We start from the raw sequence: 26,581 nt of genomic DNA, 5'->3' as shown, positions 1-26,581 counted from the left end.
ACTTTTGAAGGTACTGATCCCATAGGTTGGATCGCAAAGGCTGAGAAGTTTTGCGACATCCAGAGCGTGACGGAGAAGGAGAAAATGAAGTTGGTTTATATATGTATGGAGGGAGGCGTTAGTTACTGTTCCGCTTTTAGCGGAAGAAAACTAGACATCCAAATTGGAAGATGTTCATGGAGGCACTAACGTGGAGGTTTGGCGGACTGAATCGGGGCACTATCTCTAAGAAATTGGTCGTCGTGCGTCAGAAGGGGAGCGTTGATGAATACATCCAAGAGTTCAAAATCCCGGTGGTGCAGGCTTCGAGAGTAAACAAAGAGCAATTGCTAGGATATTTTTTCGCTGGCTTGCAGGAGGGATTGCGAAATCTGGTGCGACCACACGACCCGCGCGATTTGTTGACGGCAATGGAGCGAGCTCGAGACGTCAAAGAAGCTGGGTTGGTATCGCAAGGGAGTGACAGAACGAGAGAAAAGGAAGAGCGACATGGGGAAGATATTCCGCGAGTTTCAGGACAGTCGCGGAAACGTATCGAAGATCATCGGAGGCATTCGTGAATGCTGGCGAAGGGCATGGTTTGAAGAAGGAGGGAATCTCTAGTAATACGAGCTCCAAAGTAGGTAGCAATGGAAGGGAAACAACCAAGGCCAAGGGGTAAGAACTCTACCCTATCCAGAGTATATAAAAAGACGAGAAGAAGGGCGTTGTTTCCACTGTGGAGGGCCTTACAGCCTAGGCCATAGGTGCGCCGAAAGAAACTTGCTGGTGATGATTTTGGCAGAGGAAGATGATGAAAATGAAGTAGAGGACAACCTAGAATTGGAATAGAGGAACATGGAGTTGTCCGTGTTTTCGGCAAGAGGGCTCACTCCATCGAACATGATGAAATTGCAAGGATGGATGCAAGGGAGAAGAGTCCTAGTATTAATTGATAATGGCGCGAGCCACAATTTTATTTCAAACCGAATGGTGGAGGAATTGGGATTGGAAATAAGAGAGACACCACCTTACAAGGTGAGTCTAGGGGATGGGCAAAAAAAATAGCCTAGGAATGTTGTACGTAGGTTCCACTAGTTTTGGAAGGACTGGAAATGATAGAGAAATTCCACCTCTTTGACTTGGGAGGAGTAGATGTGATATTAGGGGTGGCATGGCAAGCAAGACTGGGAGAAATTAAGGTAAACTGGGGAGAACTTACAATGCAATTTGAGTCAGAAGAAATGGAAGTAGAAATTTAGGGGAATCCAACATTGACACATAAAGTGGTTACTCCTGAGGCATTGTTAAAGGAGAGGGAGATAGAAACCATGACTCTAGTTTGGAGCTTAAGCCAAGCAAAAGTGACTGAGGGAGACTAGGAAGCAGAGAGATTGGCACCAGTGTAGGAAGCGGGGTTGCAACAGATTTTGGCAGATTTTGAGGGGGTGTTTCGAGAACCCCAGGGGCTGCCACCTGAGAGGAAAATAGACCATCGAATCACATTGAAGGAAGATAGACTTCAAGCTCAAATTAACTCAATATAGTTTGTGCGTGCAATGAAGGTTATGTACACGAAGCTCCATGACAAGTACACCGAAGTCAAGACTAAGAAACTATCTTATTTGGAACACCTTAATGAAGAACAACAACTTAAATTCATCAATTGCTTGTCCGCTGCAGAAGAGGTCATTGAACACTTAAAGACCAAGAAGGAAGAGCTTCTTGGACAAGTCAATGATTTGAGAGTCGAGCTCGCTTCGCTAAAGGCTGCCAAAGACAACCAAATAGCGGACTATCAAATGCTTTTGAGGAAGGAAAGCCACAAAAATGAAACTCTTTCTGAAGAAGTGGAGAAATTGCAGTAGCTTTGCCAGGAAGGAGCATATCATGATTTGAATAATAGCAGAAGGATCGTAGTTGTAGATGATCAGTTTAAGGCTAAGTCTAACAGATCAGATGTGAGAATGACTAGAAAACATATAAGACATAATGCTTTAAAGAACGAAGCAAGGTTTATATCTTTTGAAAATGATCAAGTTAATTCTGTTGAGAGAGAGTCAATGCACAATGCCTGCAAGGAGACAACATTTGGTACGTTGTTGGAGTGCGATAGCAAGGCTAATGTTCTATCAGGCCTTGAGCTACAGGAAACTGGCCATGGTGACTGGCTTATTCTAGTTCTTTGTGAATATGCAATGGGAACGAAATTTTCCACTTATTGTCAAATTGGATGGATATGCCTTCTGCACTACATCTATCAAGTGGCTACTCCTTCAGTTTATCATGGATTTGCAAAGCCCCGGAAAAGTGCTATAGCGAAGGAACCAGCAGCAGCAATGGGAGGAGATACCCCAAGTCTTGGCAGCAAGGCGGATTGAAGGATGTCACTTGGGAAGAGGAGTATTACATCAGACAACAGTTCCCTGACTTCAACTTTGAGGACAAGGTTGATGTTGAAGGGAAGGGTAATGTTAGGAAGTTAAAAGTATATGAGAGGAGGAATAAAAGAGAAGGGAAGTAAGGGTCGAGCGGTATATATATTAATATCGAACGGTGGCTACAAGGGAGGAGGGAAGTAAGGGTCGAAAGGTATATATATATATATATATATATATATATATATATATATTAATACCGAATGGTGGCTGCAAGAGAGGAGGGAGTGAAGGGCCGAACGGTATAAAGTGATAATACCAAACGATAGAGAGTTAATATTAGGAGGAGAGAGAGAGTATAAATAAAGGCTGAGTTGACTGAAGAGGGTATCAGATATTTTGTTTTGATTTAGACTAGACTTGGCCGGAAGGAAGGCTTCCTTTGGAAATATTTACTTGTATTTTCTTCTAGATATACATTACATATTCAATAATATACATACACATATTTTCATCTTTTACTATTTTGAATATTATTGTTAGAAGAGTGTGTTCTGTTTAGTCTCTTGAACAAAGGAACCTGACAATTTCAGTTGCAACGAACTACATAGTTGGGAAAACACTTAAATTACTAGTATTACAATAATTACTAACTAAAACATTATTTATCGAATACAATATAATCGCTCTTTCTTATTGTTCAACTGTGAAGGAAACAGACCCTTTCGCTTCTTTCTCACTCTCCACAACAACAACGTTATCTGACACATTGGTCACAGAAAATGCTACAAACTTAGGCTCATCTTGAGCGTAAAATGAAAATTGAAAATTGCTAATTTTCTTAGGAAACACCAAAACCGATGAAAAATCAGCCACCCACTTTGTGCCATTTCCATTGACAGTTAACTTCCCAACCGTTGATCTCAAGCCCATCCCATTGACAAGGTTGTGATCAACCAGCGCTTGATCAATGCTACTGAATTCCCCGTCTAGACTTACAATAGGAACCTTTCTTTTGGGGTCACCATTGAACATGTTATTCACTATATTTAGACCCAAAACTTGACCTTTAACAGACTTCAATACAATATTAGCATCCCCTAGAAACAACCCATTTGTGACATGAACTTGAACTGGATCTTCCATCACTATTCCAGTGTAATCCATATAACAGTTGTCAATTCTTGTCAGAGAATTACCAGGCAATTTCACTAATATCCCTATGCCACCAAAACCTGTTGCCTTGTTATAGCAATGCACCCCAGTTAAAATGTTAGCTTGACCCCGTAGAACAACACCAATGGCTGCTGAGAAAACTACAACATCTGTGATTGCATTATCATTGCTAGCAAGATCGATGGCCACCCCTGAGAAGTGCTTTTCATCTTTGTCTCCTCCGACGGTTGAGTGTTGTCCAAGAAAGCAATCTGTGATGAAGGTCTCGTGTCCTTGGTGGACCAGAATTCCTTCTGTGGTGAAGTGAAGGAAGAAGCAATTGTTGATCCGGATTCTAGCAGAATCAATGATCAATATCCCTCCTCCTCTGTAGCTTGAATCAAAGAGAATGTCCCTGAAAGTTATGTCTTCATAGTAAATTCCACCATTGCCTTCTTTCCCAGTCTTTGATGACCATAACTCAACTAGATGTCTATCACCAGGAAATTTATCAGATGCTCTCAACGTTCCTTCTCTTACCTAATCAATAATACTCTTTGTGAATTTTTCAGAACCAAAGCTTTAACATATAAAAAATACGAGGAAGTTGTTTTTTCTTTTTCGAAAAAAAGGTTGTGCCAAAGTTACACACTAAATTGGTTGTTGCTCACAAAAAGAGAAGTGCAAGATTCATCATGGAAATAACTATAGCCACTATGTAGATTCTATCTCAGCACAAAATTAGAAAATTGTTGCTTAGTAATAGAGAGATTGATTAATTTGAATGTGGTAAAGAATGGTACGTAGTAGGGTAGTAGATCAAATCAAAAGCTTTTCTTAAGATTGGTCACTGATTCTCTGACTTCTTTTACTTCTGCTGTGGGCTAATCTCTTGCAGATTTCGTGATATTCTTCTCAGGAAAAATCTTACTATATATATCGGAAGTATCATAGGTAATCTACTTTACATATGTAAGTAAACAGTAGCAACATAATAGTTGTTTTTTTAATGAAAGCTTTAAAAGGAACGTGGCAAAAATGGTTCCAAATTTCTATGATAATACTATTTTACATAAACATCTTCTAAGAAATTGTTAGTTGTCGGTAGGAAACAGAGACAGATAATTTATGACACCGATCCAGTGATGTGCCTCTTTTTTTTTTTTCTTCTTATATTTGTAAAAGGACAATTTTATTTTTAAGTTTAATAGTAAGCATCACATTTCAAAAGACTAATTAAAATAATAAAACGTACTTTTAAAATTAACTAAAATACTAGTATATATTAAACAAAAATGTCCTCAGTTAATGCCCTGGTTTTTCATGTGAGTTATTATTTGTAAATACTAAATAAAAAGTGTATTTAAAAATATAATTTGACCAAATGCTTCAACATTGTAAAAATATGAAAAGAAAATAATATTCTCCATGAAAAAAAACACCACAGAAGAGAATAGATGGATAGATACTAACCACAATATTGCCAACACCTGAAGGGAATGTGATGGGTTTGCTGATTTTGTAGTTTCCACCTTCCAAATCAATGACAACTCCTCCAAGGTCATTCACCCCTGCAACCATCTCATAACCCTTCTGCAAACTAGAAGCATCTTCCACTGCTTTCAAAATGGCATCACCACTCTCTTCATTTCCACTTGGATCCGCACCATACTCACTCACGTACAACACTCTCCCTCTCTAACACAAACAACACCAAACAATGTCATTAACTGCTTGTCACAAACGGTTAAAACAAGAAAAAAAAAACACTTTTTTTTCTGCAATGCATTGTCTTAGTTACCCTCTTTGTTTCTGATGAAGCGGGTGGTGATGCCAAAGGACTTGCAGCTAAATCTTGAATCTTTCGTTCAAGTTTGGCCCTGAATTCTGACAGCTTTTTCTCCTTGCTGAAAGTGAAACATGTAATGTCTGTTACTTGTAACACCAGAAATAAGAAGACAAAACACACCGCTAAGAATCTCATTGATCTTGAAACACTCAAACACACTGTTAAAATAAGCAAAAGGAAGGAGATTTTGTTCTGGTTATGGTAGAGAAGTGAGAGACTAGTTGGTGGGCAGAATGAACATTTTGTTAGTTTGAAGTATGAGTATTTATAATAACATGTGTTGGGTCATTGAATAGGTGGGTTCAGGTCCGTCGTATAAATGCCTTAAAAGTGAGAGCAGTTATAAATAGAATCTCTGCAACTAATAATTAAATAAACTTCTTTCTTTTATTGTTAATTGATATAATCAATAAATAAACTTCTTTTACTGTTAACTGATATGATCAATAAATAAACTTCTTTTATTGTTAATTGATATGTATATAATATGAGAAATAGTTTTTAAAAAATGTATATAGAAATCATAGGTAATTGTACAGTTAATATAAAAATATGTATTTATTAATTAGAATTTTATATACATAGGAATATTTAATGTACAATATTATATATCTTATGATTCATTACATTAATGTATATAATCTATATATTAATGTACATTAAATATATACTAATTGTATGTTAATAGTAAGAATCGGTATATGTATATATTGGTTGTACAATTAATTGCATATTCAAAATTCATACGTATAATTAATATTATTAATATATTTTTTTATTAAAAGTTATTAGTTGTACGTTTAATAAATGTAAATTTTAAAAATATAATTAAAAGTTTGATTAAAAATTAATTTTAAATATTATTTTTAAATTATATAGGAGTCATAGTTACATTTTCTAAAAAAAATTAATTATATTTTATATTTCAGTATTTCACTTAATAAATTAGTATGTGTTGTTTATATGATAATACTATATTGGAGTTTTTATATGGGTATATATGTTATGTGTTTTATAAGTGTATTAATGTATTTCAGAAGTATATTCGTAATTTTGTTAAACTCACATGAAATTTTTAATATAATTTGTTATATTTCTTTGTGATAGTATAATTTTCATTTATGTGTACTTAATAATACACTTAATTTGTTCTATTGTTTATGAATATAACTTAGAAAAGGAACATTTGAAATAAATAACTTTGAATATTTAAAATGGTTGGAAAAATAACTAGAGGGTAAGTTTATTAGTACAAAAATAGCGTTTAACGTCACACGTTTAATCTCTAACGAAAGAAAATCCAACATAAAAAATGATCGGTGATAATTTTGTAAATGAAATGTCATTATAGACGTTGGTTCTCCCGGAGTCAGATGTCAAATAAGGTATAAATGTCAGTTCCACCATGGTCAGATGTCAAATAAGGTATAGACGTCGGTTCTCTCAGGGTCAGACGTCAAATGATTTGCATAAAGAACTAAAACGTCACTATTTGATTGCCTTTAGACGTCGACTAGAGGACCCTGACGTTTAACTCGAATTAGACATCGGTTCCCCTTTCACGAACGTCAAAAAGGTCCAAAAATATCTCATTTTAAGCGACAATATTAATTTTTTTACGACATAGACGTCACCTCCCAAACTATACGTCAAATCCTCTGCTAGAAGCTGCAAAATAAGAATTGAAATGTTACTTTTTCAGACATTAGACATTAGATCTCCTTCCTTGAACGTCAATAAGATGCGAAAATACCCCAAAAGTAGCACAAAAATGGATTTTTTTAACAATTAGACATTGGTGGTGGAGGGGGGCTGACGTCAAATTCTCTTTTAAACCCCAAAAACTTGAAACGCAAGCCTCACTTTCTTTCTTTCTTTCGCGTTTTCATTTGGATTTTCGTTTCATTCGCGTTCGTCATTACTACTGCAAGGTATGTTTGATTGATTTTCTTCCATTTAATTTATTTTTCACCGATTTACTTTAGTTTGCATCGATTAAATTTCATTTGCATCGATTAAATTTCGTTTGCACCGATTAATTTTGGCTTATGGTGTAGTTTTGTGTACGAGTTGACGGATCTCGACAGCAACATTGAGTGTCCAATCTTCATTGCTTGAAACTCATAGTATATACAATTTTGTGATGTGTTGAAATCGTTTTCTATATTTTAGGTGTGATAATATTGTAAAAACAAATTAATTTTCTTTTAAAAGAAATGGACATCGATTTAAGAGGGATCCAATGCCAAAATTGACGTTCGGGAAAGGAGATCCGACGTTAAATTGATGTCTCCCAATACGATATTGAATCTGATTTTGATGTAAAAAATAACATACTTTAAAAGCTTTTTTGGAGTAGTGGTTTTTACTTGTTTCATTTTTAAAAATAAAATGTTAAATATCGAATATGTTTGTAGAAACAAATTATGATATTTTTATTGATAAATTTATGTATTGGTAACAACTTATTGGTTCACTGGTAAGGAATTGACCTTAGCTCATGTTCATGTATTTATAGATTGTAATGAAATTAAATCTTACCTTTGAGTAAGCAAATCAAATGATGATTTTTTTGACAAAGAAGTGTGGTTATGCAAAGATCAATTGAATCATAGTGGATTGTCAGAAGAAGCTCCAGGTGATGGACCAATGAATATGCCCTGTAACAGTAGATTCTAAAAAACATAAAAAACAACTTTTCCAACGTCAACAACCGTTTTTAATTAATTAATAAAATAAATGAAAATCTAATTGATAATATTTTTTATTTTCCTTTTCAAAATGTTTTATTTTCACTTTTATTTTAGAAATTTCTTACCGATCTACTTTTAAAAATTTTTAAATATATTTTTTTTTGACGAAATTAGAGATTAACAATTTCACAACAAAACTTTAATTAAAAAATTCTTCACTAAATATATTATATAATTTTATGATTTTATAATTTCATAAAATTTTATAATTTCGAATTATTAGTACTAATAAGGTAAAAGGAATAATAGTGACTAACACAAAAATGTATATTTATCATTAAAATATGATAAGTATGTAGCATAAATTTAAAATCTCTGGTTTTTCTTTAAAAATAATGAATGAAACAACAAAGTATTTAGTCCTTGGACTCTTCTCTCTTTTAATGGAAGTAATTGAATTGAAGCCCTATTCTAGTGGTTTTGATGCAGATTTTTTACATTTATGTGTGTACACTACTATGAATAAAGTACTCTTAATCTACTTCCTAAACACGAGCATGGTGAATATGAAGTGGTCCCTTTGTACACACATGCAACTCCAGTGCCTTAGCATTCTACTCCACATTGTTTGAGAACTGGGCCAGTTTGTTTTGGCAAGAAAGGATCAATTCTAACCCAAATCAAAGAGAAAATTGATGCCAAAAGAATTGACCAAAGGACAACAATAGTAGGAGTTCTGTTTTGCCTTCCCATGAGACCTTTGAGGAAAGGATATAAATGGACAATAACCCAGAAAGCAAAGAATACCTTCCCAAACAAAGGACCCCATGAACCATACCCATTGTTAATGGCATCAGAGACTCCAGCCACAACTCCCACCATGTTCAAGATTATAAGACTGGTTGGTGGGATCAGAAGTGTTGTCCACTTGAACAGGTACAACTCTCCAAATTCACTATCATCTGCTGCTTTGGCTGTCACTGTGAAATTGGTGTCCACTCCTCCAAGAACCTTAAGGAGACCTTGGAATACAGCAAAAAGGTGAGCAGATACACCTCCAATCACCCAAAATTGTTCATTGCGCCACCAGTCTTCAAGGCTCACACCACTCCACCTCAGCTCTAGCACACCAGTTAAAATGATGGAGATGAATAGAGCCATGAACCATACGCTAGCAAGGTTCGTCAACTGCAAAGAGTAGCACTTTTGAGCGACTTATATTTACATTCATTTATTTATATACTGTATGTAGAATCTCTAAAATCGATTGAATTTAAAATCTCTATTATATGTCGTGTTAAGATTGATAACAACCCAGAACCATGTGATAATTTCTGGAGCACTAGGGATGAAAGTGATCACAATAAAGCAAAGAAAACTAGTTATCCATGTAAAATGATGAAAAAAAGGATGTATAGTTGTGTACTTACAGTTGGGATGATGAATTTTCCAGTGAGAAGACAAACTGCTGGAATTGTGCAGTATGCAAGTAGAGGGATGGAAGTGAATGGATAAACAATGGTATTAGTATAAGCCAACCGCTCCAGCCATTTCAGTTTTCCTCCATAGCCATACCACAATGGACAATGGCGACTAAGGAAAATTTCAACAGAACCAAGGGCCCATCTCAGAACTTGGTGTAACCTATCTGATAGATTTATTGGGGCAGATCCTTTGAAAGCGTCTCTTTTTGGCATGCAGTATACTGATTTCCATCCTCTACAATGCATCTTAAACCCTGTTAATATATCTTCTGTGACTGAGCCATATATCCATCCAATCTGCATGCAAACAAATTTGTCAAAAGGACTAACAGAACCAAATGAAGCATCAAGCAAAACCAAAACTTCCTTCATCTTAAAAGATTAGTCTCATTGTAATTAATGAGATCGATTACCTCTTTTCCCCATTCAGTCTTTTCTTCATAGCCACAACTTATAACATGAATAGCTTCCTTAATTAGCGATTGACTGTTGGTGCCTTCAGGAAGTCCACCATTTTCCATCAAAGTGGACTCAATGAAAACTGGTGACTGCCCAAATCTCTTCTCAAACTTTTTTTGGGACATGAGGGATGATTTCTCTAGCTCGCCATACCCTTCACGCCCTTCTTCAATCTCTTCAAGATCAAGATCAAACATGTACTCAGACCCTTTCCTAACGTAGTTCTTCCCCATCATTTTCTTCTTCCTGGTGTATAATCTACTAAAGAGACCCCCTCTTCCACCAGATTTCTTCTTTAACTTGGATTTCCTCGAACAACCACAACAACAACACCATGAAGGCCAGCAGTCACAGGTCATCTTTGGCCTTTTCTCAGATACTGGTGGATCATATCCATATAGTGCCTGCCTATTGAACACACATCCAGTTCCAACATAAACTGGACCCTGAATCCCGTCAAGGGCTTTCATATTTATCTAACATGTAAGAAACATAGAAAACTCACATCAAATGTCATCATTGAAATGCTGTTTGCAGATATTAAGTAACATAGTTTAGATGAACGCCACTTACATCAAAGAATACAATATTGCGATTAGCATATCTATCATGACGATCAATACCATCGAATCTTTGTGGAAATTGGACATAGCAGAGCTTCTTTCCTATCTGGGGGTCCATTAAAAAGCACATGGCCTCTCTTATAGCCTTGCTATTGTTTATGTAATGGTCACAATCCAGATTCAGCATGAAAGGTGCATTTGAAAGCACAGCTGAAACTCGAACCTTTAAAGTATAGACAACAAAGAAAAGTCATATTCTAGACATAATTTCTACTCTTCTGGTTATACATGTTACTATTTTGTACCTACCAAAGCATTCATAGCACCAGCTTTCTTGTGGTGGTTATAGCCAGGACGCTTTTCACGTGAAATATACACCAGCCGTGGCAGTTCCTTGCCTTCTACGTCCAGTGCACCACCACTTCCTAAATACACCTGCAATGGTAAGTTCATGAACCACATCACCAGAGAACCAGCTTTTCCAATCTAAGGAAAGAAAATTTGTAAATCATAAGCGTTATTATATTTTCCTTTTCTCTATTTTCTCGAAGAATTAACCAAGAGGGACAAAAATTATAGATATTCAAATGTTCCTATATTATGGTTTATTTGTTCCTTCATGATTAGACAATGAAGAATGCACAACACAAGAACTAGCAAGAGGATTTGAATCATAGCCAAACCTGAATCATTCCTGGATGATCACGAGTATTGTTGCCAGGCCAAGGGGTTCCATCCTGCATCACCCACCCGTCCTCCGGCTTCTTCTGAGCTTTTGCCACTAAGGAGTTAATTTTTACTTTAAATTCTTCATATTCTCTCTGCAGTGGAGAAAAAAAAAACAGAAGAACAGTTATAAATGAAGCAAGAAAATGATAAAGGATTTCCATTATATATCAAGTAGAGATTACCAACATCATGTTATGTTAGGTCTTTCGAAGGGATTCATAAAGAGATTGAACAGCAACATATACGAGTCCTTTTCATTAAATATTGTTTAAAATTTTCATTTCCACTCCATATAACAGATCATAATAGTTTGATCATGTAATAATTTATTAGAAACACGCAACCTTTTTGTCCTATCTTTATGGCCTACCTTCATGGCCCTTCGTTCCTTCACAAAGGTAGGCTGCACCTTATCTTTCAAGTAATCAATCTTCTGAGAAAAATAGAACTCCGGTGCCCTTGGCTCTATGCTATACTTCTTACAAAAAGGAACCCATCTTCGTGCAAACTCAGAAGTTTCTGAAAGTGCATCAAAAAGGAGCATAGACGCACCATCATCAGATACATAGCAACACACCTTGTCAACCGGGTAATCAACAGCCAGGATTGAAAGAACAGTGTTTGTTGTTATAATGGGAGGCTCTTTCAAAGGGTCCACAGTACTCACATAGACATCAACTGGGGCTAGAAGGTTTGGCTCCCCTTCACGCTCAAACCTCATGGACAAGCGATCCAAGTAAGTTTCACGAGTTATGGGGAACCATTTGGGGAACTGGTCAAGTATCCATGACAGTGCAAACCATACTTCACACATCACAGAGGCAAGCCACAGTGGATATGCATCATATGCTGGAGTTAAGACACGGAAACGGAGGAAGAAAACGAGGATAAAGAGCCTCATGATTATGATTATGCGATATGGGTTGATTAGACTTGAAGATATTGGAACCTTACGCCACAATGGTTGCCTAGCTTCAGCCAAACTGCAAGGTGCAAAAATGAAATTGCATGCATCATGTTTCAAGGTAATAATTGTTCTACAACATACATTTGAAGCCATAACTTACATTTTGTAAGGCATTGTAGATTCATGAACTCATAAGAAACTAAATTTATCACACTGCATAATGTGACACGTAACTATTTTTTATATTCTTACAAAATTGAACTGTATATGGTAAGTTCCTGAATCTTTCACATATTTTAAATGGATACCAAACTAGACTAATCTCATGTATACAGAAGAATGAGATATTTTCAACTTATACTGAAAAGTGCACTTACAGGTAATCATCTTCTCCCTGGTCATCTTTGGCTTCATCTTTGTTAAGAATACCTCTCTTTTTTTGCCTGGCTTTCCATTGCTCTAATCTTTCTTCCCATTCTCCATTACTGAAGAATTCCTTCTCCCCTTCAAATTCCTTACTAGCCACTGCAGAACAATAGATCAACTCAGACAAGCTTTCATAAATTAAAGATTATGTCCAAAAAAATCACCTACATTGAACATAATTAGCGATTGATCGTAACAGTTTTGACTTACCACTTCCTGCTGAAGATAAAGCTTGACCTTTCGGATGCCACTGCTGTTCCTTGTGGTCTTTATTTTCCTATAGAAATCACAGACAACCACTCAGATCTCTGGTTACTTCTATTCAATTAGAATAGCCACAGCAACACTCATTCATTTTAATAAATCCTAATCTGTGAAATTACATGAAAAGGGAAGGAACAATGTCTGCATTGCACGTATCATTGGAACTTTGATAAAAAATAAGAGCACAAGATTAGCATTATTGTACGATAGCATATAAAGCGGGAGTTTGTGATGTATTATTGAATGTGATTGTATTATAATGCATCACTGTGCTAGTTTTGTGTTTGTATTATAAATTTAACGTGATTTTCTACTTTTGTTATTAAAAATCATGTGAGATATTTGAAAAATCGTACAAGAAGTAAGATTTTGCCATCATATTATTAAAAATTTACCCAATGATTGGCATCATGTTTCTCATCTGGATCATGAAAATCATCTGCATCAGAATGCTCCTCATCATCACCAGCTACTCTAGGACAACCTGCAGGGAAGCCAATGCCATATTAGCACATTAGTTTTTCCAAAAAAAAAAATGAAGTTCTTACAATAACAACAACAATAAAGTAAAAAACCAACGATCATAAGCTAAGTTAACCTTCGTGGCGCTTATAGCGGGTGTTGCACTGAGGGCAGCACTGGTTCCCTTCACTCCTCTCATACTCATAGCAGGGTTGACAAACGGGAAAACTACACACATGGCAAGCCACAAAAAGCTTTCCATTTTCCCCATGTCCAATCTGATCACTACAAACTCGACACACTTTTGATGCAGATTGACGAGTAGGAGGTCGATGCTGTTATATTAGAACAAACATAGTAAACATCATAAGAAATAAGTGACTTTCTAAGGTTCATAGTAACAAAACAAGTTATTTTCACCAAAGGGAGGAGTTCAATACCTGGCCTGAGTCACTTGGGAAATGGGAATGAGAAGCAGCCATGGAGTTCAATGCCATGGTGAATCTGTTGTAGAAGTGGGTTTTATAAGAAACGGTGAAAGAGTTTATGTGAATAATTATAATCATACGGAAGAGTAGTGTGTGTATCTACCAAACTGTGCGTTGGAGAGTGGTTGGTTTGAGTCTAAGAGACGTAAGGGAGCGATTGGTGAGAATGTTATTTTGGTTTTCTTGCTTGGACTCAAAGGAGGCTTCTTTTCTGTTCTGCTTCTAAATACATCAACATGAAACATATTGAAACACTGATCATGCACTATGCACACAACTACGCAAGTTTACATTTGTTTGTTGACAACGCCAAAAACAGAAAATGCACTAGGAGAAGGTGAAAAAGTGCAATGTGCACATGGAAGAATAGAGAGAGCAAATCTTATAAAACAATCAGTAACTTGTGACTAAGTCTAGAGTTCCATGTTATACATTATTGGCCTTTTTTTCTTTGCTTTGGTCCTACTTCAACTGTTCACATACTGGTGTTTTAGTTAGAAATAAGCCAAACCATCTCCTATCACATAGAAAACTCATTTTCTTTATATATCATACATAATACAAATTTCTATATTAAAGTGCACATAAAAACTTTTAATGTAATTGCGTTTTAGGTATCTTGAATTTGAAACATTTTGATTATAAAAACACTCACTACATAGCTGATTCAGATCATTTATAGCTTGCCCTTTAAATTAAATGGATTTTGACCCTTAAAAAATTATAAATAATATTATATTTATAGCAATTTATAAAGGAGATATACATTTTTGTATACAACTTTTTTTAGTTTATCCTTTTACTAATTAAATATTCTAAGTAACATAATTGTGTTGTTTACTCATGTTAATAAAAGTTTAACTAACTTACCGTACATTTTATCAAATTCTATTTAATTTCTCCTTTTTTTTTCAAATATAGTTATCCATAATCATCAGATTTTATATATATATATATATATATATATATATATATATATATATATATATATATATATATATATGAAAGGTTGTATCATTATTTAATTTTAACATATCCGACATTGAAAGCATCATAAATGTTTTAGTTGGATTTTTTAAATCATGTTAAACATTATTAATATGAAATTTTAACATCTCAAGACTACGATTCAATCATCATGCGACATTTATAAATTACGAGAGTAGAAATAACAAATAGGTGTGGACTATATGTTTTTGGTAATTTTTCACGAAATATGTGATGGCATACCCTTGTCATGACCTAGAACATTCATGAAAAGTTGGAGGCATCTATGGAAAATGGACCTAGACTCTTTTTCTTGGGTCATCTTAAGTCATTATGAAAATTTCGTAGAGTAAGAATAATTTTGGGCCTTGTATTTTGGGCTAAGTAGTATAGATTTTATTTGGGCTTTGTATTTTGGGCCAAGTAGTCTAGATTTTATTTGGGCTTTGTATTACGGACCTAGTAGTGTAGGATTTCAATTGGGCCTTGTATTTTAGGCCAAGTAGAATAGGATTTTGACCAAACAAGTCAACAAAGGGCCAAGGCTCAAAGTTGACTATGCTTGGACATCCAAAATGGGTGTGTTGACCAAGGGGTCAACATTTTGGCTAAGCTTTGAGAACAAGGGAGAAGAATTTCGTCCTAGACATGTGGAAGCTTCCCATTGGAGAGTTTTCACCTAGTTAGTGGTCATGTGTCACTCTAGGAATGAAGAGTTTTTCCATAGGTAGTGGTCACTTGTCACTCTCTCATTTGAGAGGCTTTTTGCCACTTGTCTCCCTCCTATTAGAGAGAATTTCTCCTTGCTCTCCAAGCCAACCAAGGTAGCTCTTTTAGGTTAAAGTTTCAGCCCATTTTGAGACACCTTAGCCTATAAATAGAGGTGCTCTACATCATGTAATCACCTTTGATTTAGAGTAAAGTTATACTGTCATTTTTGTGTCATACTACTCTTTTAAGGTCACCCTAGGCTAGAGCAACCCAAGTGGCCTCCTCTAGCCACCTTCCTCCAAGAGTTGGTCCAACCTCTCTTAGAGAACCACCAAACACACCTTTCATCACCATTCAAACACCCAAAACCATGACAACCTCCACCTTATACCACTACCATTTTGCATTCCATCTAAAACCTTGAGCATCTTGTTCTTGTTGGCTTGGTTGCTTCTAGATTTGGCTTGTCCTACCTAGAGCATTGCCATCAATATATTAGGGAGATTCAATATCAATGAGTCACATGTCAACATATATAAAAAATTACAATACAATTTCTAATTTAAAATTTTAGAATAATAAATTTGAGTTTTTTTTTCTCATTTGTTCTTTAACTTTCTTATTTTTATGAGATTCAAATTCACATTTAGATTTCTAGCAAACTCTCCATTAAGTAAGAGTTCTTCCCAAATTGGTACTTTCTCCATCAACAAAAACAATTTTTATCTAGTATTGATATTTATCTTAACAAGACATTTTTTTTCTGCCTTCCAAAAAAACTTTGAATACAAGGAATCAACAAACTTAGGATTCTCTATCTATATTAGATCATACTTGAAGAAAAATCATTAGTTGTAATATCACTATTAGTTATTTCAAGGGAAAATATATTAAGGAGATTAAAAAACAAAGAGTCATGAGTTGATCTATATAAAACATTACATTACACCTCTAACCAAAAATATTAAAGTAATCCAAAGCCTAAACTTATCAATTATGACAATCTTGGTCAACATATTAGTTGGATTATTTGATCATGAAATCTTCAACAAAGACAAATTTCTAACACTTATCAGGTCTCAATATAATACTTCAAGTAATATGATTGTATATAAAATGAAGGCTTAGATTTTAGAAAGACATATAACATTCTAACTATCACTAAATAATAAAAAATCATCTTGCCTTTTTTCCAAATTTTTTGAGAAGGTTCTTCAATCATAATATCTCCTTGGCTGCTTCTAAGAAAGCTATGTACCTGACTTTAATGATTGAGAAGGAAGTGTACCAATGTATAAGAAACTTAGTCTTGAAAAGGATATTGTAAGGATCCAAGTGTTATTTTGAATCTTTCGTTGAATAAAAATGAGAAAGTTAAACAACATATACAAAAGAAAACATCCTCAAAATGTTATATGAGTAAAACACTCATGGGTAGAACACTTGAATTTCAAGGAGTACTTTGCAATTTGTAATAAAGACTCAGACTTGAGAGAAAAATTATAGGAAATTGAAGGTGTGCATATGGTCACCCACTTTAGGTAGAAATGAGTGAGATAAGCAATATAAAAAGAGAATGACTCATAAACACATTGTCTCAAGGAATTGAGTTGAGATATTGTTTTAGCATCTCATATGGTTTACTCTTGACTCATTAATGTCGAATTTTCCTAGTGTATCCCCCATTAAAAAACCTAACAATGTCCATTTCTCCAGTGCTAATAAGAAAAGGTTTCATTATGTAAAACAAATGGGCTATTATTAAGTGCTTCTAGCTATGACAAAAATATCTATGACAAAAATATCTATGACAAAAATATATATGTTCATGGGTTGCAAAAAAAATTGCAGCAAATAATTGGTACTCGTAGGTATTTATTACTCACAAATAGTGGGTATTCTAATACTCACTTATAAACGGGTTGAGTGCGGGTATCATACTATCCGTAGCCGCGAATATCCATTACCCGCAAAAAATTAAAATAAAAATTTAATTTTTATTTTATTAAGTTAAATTTAATTAAAATTAAAATTAATTTATATTTTATTAGGTTAAATTTAATTGAAATTAAATTTTAATTTACATTATATTTTATATTTTTTTGTAATTTCATTTAGATTTATTTTAAAAATTTATAAAATATATTTTTTTAAATATTTGCAAGTATCTACGAGGATTTGCAGGTTTTAAAATACCCAGAAGTATTTTTTAAGTGGATATCCGACAAATAACAAGATAGGTAACAAATAAATTTTTTTATTACGAATCAGAATTCATATCCGACACGACCCATCGTCATCCTACTTCTAATAAAGTTATATGTTAGTATGAGTTCTTAACATCTAGCACCACATTTATCTTATAAAAGTTAAGGGCATTTATTCTTCAACTTTGTATTACACTAGTGCTCTTTTTGACAAATGTTTAGAGAATATTACTTCAACAACATGTTTAAGATATTTTATTATTATTTTCTTACAAGACTTACATCTATTCCTTAAGCCTCTGTTCACTTGAGGATAATTTCCTGTGCACGATGAAATGTAAAGACGGATTTCAGATTACTTTTGTGTTCGTTTTTAAAGATTTGTGCGCATTTGAAAGCGCAGATTTACAGGATAAAAGAAGGCTTAATACCCTATTTTGTCCCCAGTTTCGCTCGAAAATGTCAAATTAGTCCATCCTTTAAAATATGCGTCAATTACGTCCTCACTTAATAAAATTTGCATCAATTAAATCCCTTCCGTTAAATCCGTACAAACGGCGTTAATTATTTGATGCAAAATAATTAACCCCGTTTGTACGGATTTAACGGAAGGAATTTCATTGATGCAAATTTTATTAAGTGAGGACGTAATTAACGCATTTTTTAAAGGATGGACTAATTTGACATTTGCGAGCGAAACTGGGGACAAAATAGGGTATTAAGCCATAAAAGAATTTTCCAATCTTTCATCTATGCACAGATTTGCAAGGATTTCTCAATATTTACAATTTCACCCTTGAATATAGTGTGTTTAACTGAAATGATCTACAGGATGAAATAATAATAATAATAACAATAATAATAATAGTAATAATAATAATAATAAAATAATAATAATAATAATAATAATAAAAATAATAATAAAATAATAATAAAATAATAATAATAATAATAAAATAATAATAATAATAATAGTTAACATTAATTTTTTACTCTTTATAAATATTTTTACAATTAAATATAACATTAACAATTATCATTTTATATTACTTTAATAATTAGGGGCATTTTGGTAATATTTAATTTTTACTAATTAAATTTTTTTGTCAGTCACATTAACGAAATCCTACACTAATTCTCATAAACTTTACTTCCAAATCCACTCTCATTTATTTCCAAATCTACTCAAATAAACAACAATTAATTCATCTCCAAATCTCCTCAAATCCATCCACTCACTCTCCCTCAATTTCTCTCCCCCAAGTGAACAAAACATAAAAAATTAATTTTAAAATGAGTCAAAATAAAATTGTAAGTGGAAGCGAATGTATATTAAAGAGTGCCTATTGATAACATGGTTATCTAAACTTGTCAAGGTTATTATTTATCACTTCTTGAAAATCTATATATGCTCTACAACCCTATCTGACATCTATTGAGGACTCCTCTATTCATTTATAATATTCATCTAATATGAATTCATTTGTTACTTGTATTTCAAACATAACTTATATTTTTTTGTCAAATGACTTGATTTGACTTTTCTATAATACTAGTTGAATACATGATAGATTATATTAGACAAATCAAATTATTTTGTTTGTTATGATCAAAATCTAAGTATAAAATGACAATACTTAAGAGATTAAGATTTTCATAAGAGTTTAATTTGTTCTTTTTTTTAACACATTATTGTTGTGAAATAATATGAAAGAAAAATATAAATGTGTATAATAATAAATTTTGTTTAGAGTTAATTATCGTATTTGAGATATTATTATTTTGGAATTTTTTTTAAAAAATGTATCGAATGAAAAATTGAGAAATGAGTATTTAATGAGAAGATCTTGATGGAGTTTTGAGTTTTAAAATAAATAATATTTAAAAATATAATGATTGACATTAATAATGTTTTAATGAACCTATTATCGAAACAAAGAAGGGGGAGTAAATGAGAGTGTAAAAATATTTCGTGTAAAAATATTTCATTGTATACATATGTTAAAAAGTGATAGAAAAATAAAGAAAGGAGATGTGAACATTATATATTTTTTATAAACTTTTATTTTTAAGTTTAATTAAAATGTCGTGTTTACAAAGCAAAAACAACACTATCAATCTACACAAGTTCTCTTCAATGCTCCGAACCGGTACACGCACGAAAACAGCACATGTGTAAAGTATTGTATCCTTAATTTTAATTGTTGCAGAAATTAAAATGGTATAATTCATCTTATAGAAAAGTTAATTGACACAATTTAAATTTAAAAGATTAAAATCAAATATGCTTAAATTGTTGTGATAAAAAAAAAAGTAACGACAAGGAAAAAAATAGGATTAAAGATGCAGAGTGAAGTTTGTGAGTGAAGATTAGCAACGAACCGAAGCGATAGAAAGAAGAAAGAAAGGCAGTCGAATCAGCAGGGTTCTGATCCGATCTGAGTGAATCAGAAATCCGTCGTTCTCATTCTGCAGAAATTCCCAATCTTCTTTGTTTCTGCATCGATCAGCAATGTCCTCCTTCCTCCACCAGAGAACTTTGCAGAACCCTTTCTCCAACCCATTTCCCGTTTCAGCTTCATCTTCAACCAATTCCAAGAGACCCTTCTCCTCCGTTCTGGGCCCCACCACCCTCCTTGCCCTGCTCGCTCTCGTGGTCGTAGTGGGCGTCTTCTGCCCCTGGGTCGGCATGCCCCAAGCTCTCTCCTTTACTTTAACTTCAACCTCAGCTCCCAAATGGGACCACTACACACTGGAACAAGCTCTCTCCTTTGTGGCCAAAAATGGCTCCGTCATCGTCTGCATTGTCAGCCAACCCTACTTGCCCTTCCTCAACAACTGGTTGATTAGTATAGCCATGCAGGATCGCCAGGATATGGTCCTTGTCATTGCCGAGGACTACGCCTCGCTCCACCGGGTCAATGATCTTTGGCCTGGCCACGCTGTTCTCATTCCTCCCGTTCTTGATGCTGAAGCTGCCCATAAGTTTGGCTCTCAGGTTTCTTTCTCACTGCATTTAACTTGATTCCTTTATACAGTAATAACAATAGGAAATGTTAGGAGTTTCACTCTGAATACAATAACTACATCATGTGTTACTTAAGGTTTGAGACCTTTCCATCCAATGGACTATTCTTTTGGTTTGGAGTCCCCTACTGCTCTTGTGCTTTAGTTTTAACTACTGGAGCTTTCATTCGAGCGGGGTTGTATAAAAGGCTACTTATATGTTAGATTAAGGTGCAAATCTAGAACCGGTAGGTGAGTCTATTGAAGATAAAGGGTTCATGAGCCTGACTTAGTCTTAAAGTTCATTTTAATAAGACCGAATCAAAATCTATTACAGTGAAATTTGTTGAGTCTATTATGTTATCTGCAATTGGGTCTTCTTTATTCTCACGATGAAGATATCCAGTCCTCATGATCGACTTGTCCGGTACTCGATGGGTGAGGGGTTGTTGGAGATCTCGCATCATTTAGAGATAAAGACGTGATCAAATTGCAATATATAAGTAGAGTGCTAATCTTATTGGTTGCCAACACATTGGGTGAGAGATGATATGGTGAAAGTCACTATGAACATCTGATTTTTAAAGGGGCTACCCTTCAGTACTAATAGGAAGTGTATGCTAGTTAAAAGTGTTTGCCTTGGAAGCACTTGTTTAGAAGTTGTTTGTATAATCAAAGAGTAAGTAAGTGGATGTGTGGATCAATTTTTCAATAAATATTTACAAGATAAGAAAATAAAAAAGGTAAAATGAATTAACTTTTTTCATAACTTAAAATTAGTTTATACACAAGTTAAAATAAGTTTAGTGTTTCCAAGTGAAAGAGCTCTATATAGTAATTTATGCATGAGTTAATTTAAACTTATGGGAGAAGCTTAATTCATTTTGTCTTCTTATTTTATTTATCTCTAAGTTCTTATTAATAAGTTTGTTTAAACAGGAATAAAATAGGGCTAAACTAGTTTCATATAAGTTGTAAGTTGTTTTCATAAGTTATCTTCAAGAGTTTATTGACATTGCCCGAAAATAGTTTATCAAAGTGTATCATTTACTTTTATAAGCTTTTCTAAGTTTCAAATAAATTGTAAATAAGTTCTTCCAAGCACAACTTCTACGCAATGTTCTTAAACAATAATAAGAAGTTGATTTTATTTATTACTTTTTTGTGGCGCTTTGCTTTTCTGACCTGTGCTTGGTTTTTTTCGCTATATAGGGTTTCTTCAACTTTACAGCCAGGAGGCCTAGACATCTGCTGAAGATTTTGGAGCTTGGATATAGTGTGATGTACAATGATGTTGATATGGTTTGGTTGGCTGATCCATTTCCTTATCTTGTAGGGAACCATGATGTGTACTTTACTGATGATATGACTGCAGTGAGTGTTCTCTTATAAGTTCATTTCCTTCTGCCTTGATTTCAATTATTTTATAGAATAAGAAAGAGTTACATCAATGTTTTTGTCTAGGTTAAAGCAAGCAATATATATAAATTCATATTGGAAATCATTTTTGTGAAAAATTGGTGCTGGGGTTTTTATAGTTTCACTATGTTTGATTTGATGACACATGATGCATGGCTTATCTTTTACAAGATTGTCAGATATTGGATTTGTTGAATATAGTGAAAAACTATATTTAGATTAATCTCCCTTGTGTTAAATACACACATAGGATTCTCTATTTATAATAGAAGAAATATGGGCTAAGCCCAAAATACAAATGAGAAATAATAACAAACTAACTAAAAGATAAAAGATATAATATATCTAACACTCCCCCTCAAGCTGGAGCATACAAATTGTATGAACTAAGCTTGGAATAGATGAACTCAGTGTTAAACTAGATGATTTGTCTTCAAGAGTGTGAGGCAAACATAGATGAACTAACAGCAGCTTGTGAAACTTCAACTTCAAAAGTGGATGAAGGAAAGCAGTGGTGGACAATGACAATCTGCAAGGACTGATTCCCAATCAATGATGGATGAGTGACGGGATCAACAGTGGTAGCTGAAAGCTAAGAGCTACAAAACTGCAGGGACTACACTAAATTCTCATCAATGATGGATGGGTGACGGGATCAACAGTAGTAGCTGAAATCTACAAAACTGCAGGGACTACACCCATATATATGTGACTTGACTTGCAGTGTCTTGGAAACGTACTCCTCCTCAGTGTGAACGGCGGAAATGTGGAATATCACCGTTGCTGGACCACTAAAACAAAACAAAATATTAAGCTACAATGCTGAAACAAAGACATCAAAGATCCAAAGATACGTTGGAGGTCCAAAATTCTTTGCTGGACAACTCCCAAGTGGTGATACTTAGCCGTGTATCACAAGAAGATCGGGCTAAACTCTAGCCCAAGAAGAACTGACGCAGTTGCGTCTGTCTGAGGCGGTAGCGACTGTAGTGGCGGTTGACTGCTATAAAACTGTAGGGACTAAATTGCCATCATTAACTGATGGGGCCTGTAGTGGCTGGAAGCGACAAAACTATAGGGACTGCCATCACTAACTGACGAGGTGATGGGGGCCTACAGTGCCTGGACAGCGGCAAACGGTGCCGGGACAGCGGCAAACGGCGCGGGACAGCGGCAAACGGCGCGGGACAGCGACAAACGGCGCGGGACAGCGGCAAACGGCGCGGGACAGCGGCAAACGACGCGGGACAGCGGCAAACGGCGCAGGACAGCGGCAAACAGCGCCGGACAACGGCAAACGGTGCCTGTACAGCGGAAAACGGTGCTGGAACGGCATCAGCAGCTGAGACGAAGCACACAACGCAGAAAGGAAGGTCCGACAATGCGGAACGTGCGGCAAGATGAAGATGCTTTGAAGACAGACGAAGATGGCAGCAATGGCTGCTCTGGAAGGTCTGAACAGAGAGAGGGAGGTCCGGCGAGACAACCGGAAGCGTCGCGGTTTGATGCCGATGCTGGGAAGGCGGCGTGTGACAAGCACGCACCCGAGATCTGACGGAGAAGAAGCGGTGCGTGGCGGAGCGTGGGAAAGAGTCAGACGCCGGCACCGGTGGGGTTGGTCGTCGCGTGAAGAGGCGAACCAGATCCAATGGTCGTCGGACGAAACTGTGACGGTGGCCGGCAACAAGACGGCGGCGGACTGGCCGGAAAGAAGCGCTGCGTGGCGGCGTGTGACTGAGAGGTGGCTCTCGAAACCGGCGTGGTTGGCCGTCGCTCGAAGAGACGGTCCAGATCCGCAGGTCACCCGTCGAATTTGTGAAGAAAAATGGACTACCCACTGAGATTTTAGGGGCTGTCGGCGGCCATGGCGGCCGACCGCCGGCAGACAGCAGAGACCACCAGAAGAGGATCAGAGAACTTGCTCTGGTACCATGTTGAATATAGTGAAAAACTATATTTAGATTAATCTCCCTTGTGTTAAATACACACATAGGATTCTCTATTTATAATAGAAGAAATATGGGCTAAGCCCAAAATACAAATGAGAAATAATAACAAACTAACTAAAAGATAAAAGATATAATATATCTAACAGGATTAATGCAATAAGTGAAGGTTGATCCAAGATTGACAGACATAAGGATTAATACATGGTTTTTGAAGTGATGGTTGATATTATTATTTATTACTAGATATTTCATCGGGAATACACTTCAAAAACCAAATTGATTTTGCTTATTATTCATACATAGTTAGTAATTCCATATTGTACCGCCAAAATTTTTAATTTTAACACAAGACTTGGGTTGATCATGCTATAGCTTCCTTCACTTCATCGTCATTGCCTTATGAATAGTGTATAGATAGAGTGATAATGTTTGTTATGATTGATAATTGGAATAAATATTGTTATCTGTTGTCTGTTTTTGGTTTAAACCCCATTTTTAGTGAATGTATGAATCAATTTTGCAGAGAAAACATCATGATATCCATGATAGTACTTGAAATGAATATCCAGAAATTCAATGATATAAATATCCTCCTTGTCTGGTCCGTTGAGGATTTTCTTGTCTCTGAATGACTGAAGAAGATAATCATAAATTTAATCAAATAATGTCAAAGGAGATTCCATTGTAATCCATTTGGGTTTGTGCTGATGTTTGTAAATTGTCTCTTATTCTTTATCATTTTCCCTGTTTGAATATGTTTGCAATTTTAGTGTGAAAGTTCATTTTATTTTTGTATTATTGACTTTATCTTTTAATTTCTTTCTGAGATCAGATCAAACCATTGAACCATTCTCACGATTTACCACCACCAGGAAAAAAAGGCCGTCCTTACATTTGTAGCTGCATGATTTTCCTCCACCCTACCAATGAAGCAAAGCTAGTTTTGAAAAAGTGGATTGAGGAACTTCAGATTCAACCGTGGTCTAAAACTGTGAAATCTAATGACCAGCCTGCTTTTAACTGGGCTTTGATGAAGATTGCTAAAGAGGTTTGTTGTATTTTCTTACTTCCTTCTAGTCTATATAGCTTATGTAGACAAATTATACTGATATATGGTAGGAACTTGTTCGGATAGTCAATCAGGATTCAGGATCTTTTGTTTCTAATAATGGCGCATAGGCATAAAGGCCAATCACTAATAAGTAAAGTCTGTTTTTAAATTCTGATAAATTAGCAAAGTGCATGCTATTATAAACTTAAGTAGAAAGTCTATCCTTGTGACTTGACAGTTTAATTGGTGTCAACTATCTAGTCTGTACCTTATTGCCTATCCAGGTGCTACTTCTATTTTCTATTCATGACCATGTTTTGAAATTCCCTAGATCTAAAACTTCAATAAGTATGGTCCAATGAGGCTTTGGTCTCCTTCCAATATGGGGTTCGGTGGAGGCTTAGAAGTACGTAACCTTATCCTCATAAAAATGCTGTTTTTTTTTTCGTATGTTGGATTATTTGTGTGGCATATTACTATAAAAATAATAAAGAAATAAATGCACTGGTTGATTATACTGTAATTTACTATAAAAATTCTGTTTTCCTTTTGGTTATTGATTGTTCTGTGGTTTATCAGGCATTACAGAGTAAATCATATCTTAAACGTGACTTTGACTTTTAAGGCTTATGTTTCAGTGTTTCATTATTTTTATCTGTCATTTTGGTCTCCAAATGTTCTTCAAAGGTTCTTTGTTCTAAAGCTTGATATCTAGTCTGATATATAACCATTTTAAATCATGGATTTATTTGCCACCTAGAAGGAGATGGTGGGATTATTTTAGTTTTTAGAACATCTAAAATATGTACATGGTATATATAGTTCTTTTCATGATTAGTTTTTCCATTTCAGGTTGATATGTACCTGCTGCCACAGGCAGCATTCCCCACCGGTGGATTATATTTCAAGAACAAGACATGGGTGAAGGAAACTAAAGGCATGCATGTTATCATTCACAATAACTATATAGTTGGGTTTGAGAAGAAAATAAAGCGGTTTCGTGACTATGGATTGTGGTTGGTAGATGATCATGCACAGGAGTCTCCTCTAGGTACATTATGATCCTTGGTAGATAACAACTTTCTTTAGCTTTGGTCCAAGCACTTCTATTCAGAAAAATCCCTGCTCTGCTTGCTTAAGTGGGTGTTTACTCCAGATTACAACCGTTGCTGTCAACAATGCAACACTGACTAAATGATGGGTTGGGAGAAAATGGTCTCTTGCTTTTAATTTTGTGGAGAAAAAACGGAGCTTGTAAAATGTAGAAGGAAGAGAAGGGTAGACTTTTATTTGGTTTTTCATAGTTGTACCTGATGTATAATGTTTACCAAGAATATTCTTCCATTGTAAGAATTATTAATTTGGCATATATATAATATAATACGAAAGGGAAATACTGGATTGAGTATAACAAA

At 35.0% G+C, this 26,581-nt stretch overlaps 3 protein-coding genes and 1 pseudogene across 3 annotated transcripts; 2 read left to right on the top strand and 2 right to left on the bottom strand.

The window, feature by feature from the left end:
- The first annotated feature begins 1,538 nt into the window (after nt 1-1,538).
- Nucleotides 1,539-2,503, top strand: LOC108319096 (uncharacterized; annotated as a pseudogene).
- A 527-nt stretch (nt 2,504-3,030) lies between these two features.
- LOC108319114 (polygalacturonase QRT3) lies at nt 3,031-5,594 on the bottom strand. The gene is made up of 3 exons (XM_017550139.1): nt 5,314-5,594; nt 4,986-5,210; nt 3,031-4,052 (listed from the first exon to the last, which is right to left on the bottom strand). The coding sequence occupies exons 1-3, from the start codon at nt 5,494-5,496 to the stop codon at nt 3,051-3,053; spliced, it is 1,410 nt and encodes a 469-aa protein (XP_017405628.1). The 5' UTR covers nt 5,497-5,594; the 3' UTR covers nt 3,031-3,050.
- Nucleotides 5,595-8,410: 2,816 nt separating this feature from the next.
- Nucleotides 8,411-13,835, bottom strand: LOC108319097 (cellulose synthase A catalytic subunit 4 [UDP-forming]). Its single transcript, XM_052871934.1, has 12 exons — nt 13,789-13,835; nt 13,485-13,683; nt 13,282-13,370; nt 12,833-12,899; nt 12,574-12,721; nt 11,660-12,272; nt 11,244-11,381; nt 10,870-10,995; nt 10,571-10,783; nt 9,952-10,473; nt 9,485-9,835; nt 8,411-9,242 (listed from the first exon to the last, which is right to left on the bottom strand). Exons 1-12 carry the CDS (start codon nt 13,828-13,830, stop codon nt 8,661-8,663), a joined length of 3,090 nt encoding a protein of 1,029 aa, XP_052727894.1. The 5' UTR covers nt 13,831-13,835; the 3' UTR covers nt 8,411-8,660.
- A 6,229-nt stretch (nt 13,836-20,064) lies between these two features.
- On the top strand, nt 20,065-26,581 carry LOC108319088 (UDP-D-xylose:L-fucose alpha-1,3-D-xylosyltransferase MGP4). Its single transcript, XM_017550109.2, has 4 exons — nt 20,065-20,739; nt 21,960-22,121; nt 24,948-25,163; nt 26,019-26,581. Exons 1-4 carry the CDS (start codon nt 20,254-20,256, stop codon nt 26,226-26,228), a joined length of 1,074 nt encoding a protein of 357 aa, XP_017405598.1. The 5' UTR covers nt 20,065-20,253; the 3' UTR covers nt 26,229-26,581.

This window comes from Vigna angularis, chromosome 1, assembly GCF_016808095.1.
Source record: "Vigna angularis cultivar LongXiaoDou No.4 chromosome 1, ASM1680809v1, whole genome shotgun sequence".
NCBI classification, from domain to species: domain Eukaryota; kingdom Viridiplantae; phylum Streptophyta; class Magnoliopsida; order Fabales; family Fabaceae; genus Vigna; species Vigna angularis.
The sequence above is the reverse complement of the archived record's forward strand: the minus strand, read 5'-3'. Positions and strand labels throughout refer to the sequence as shown.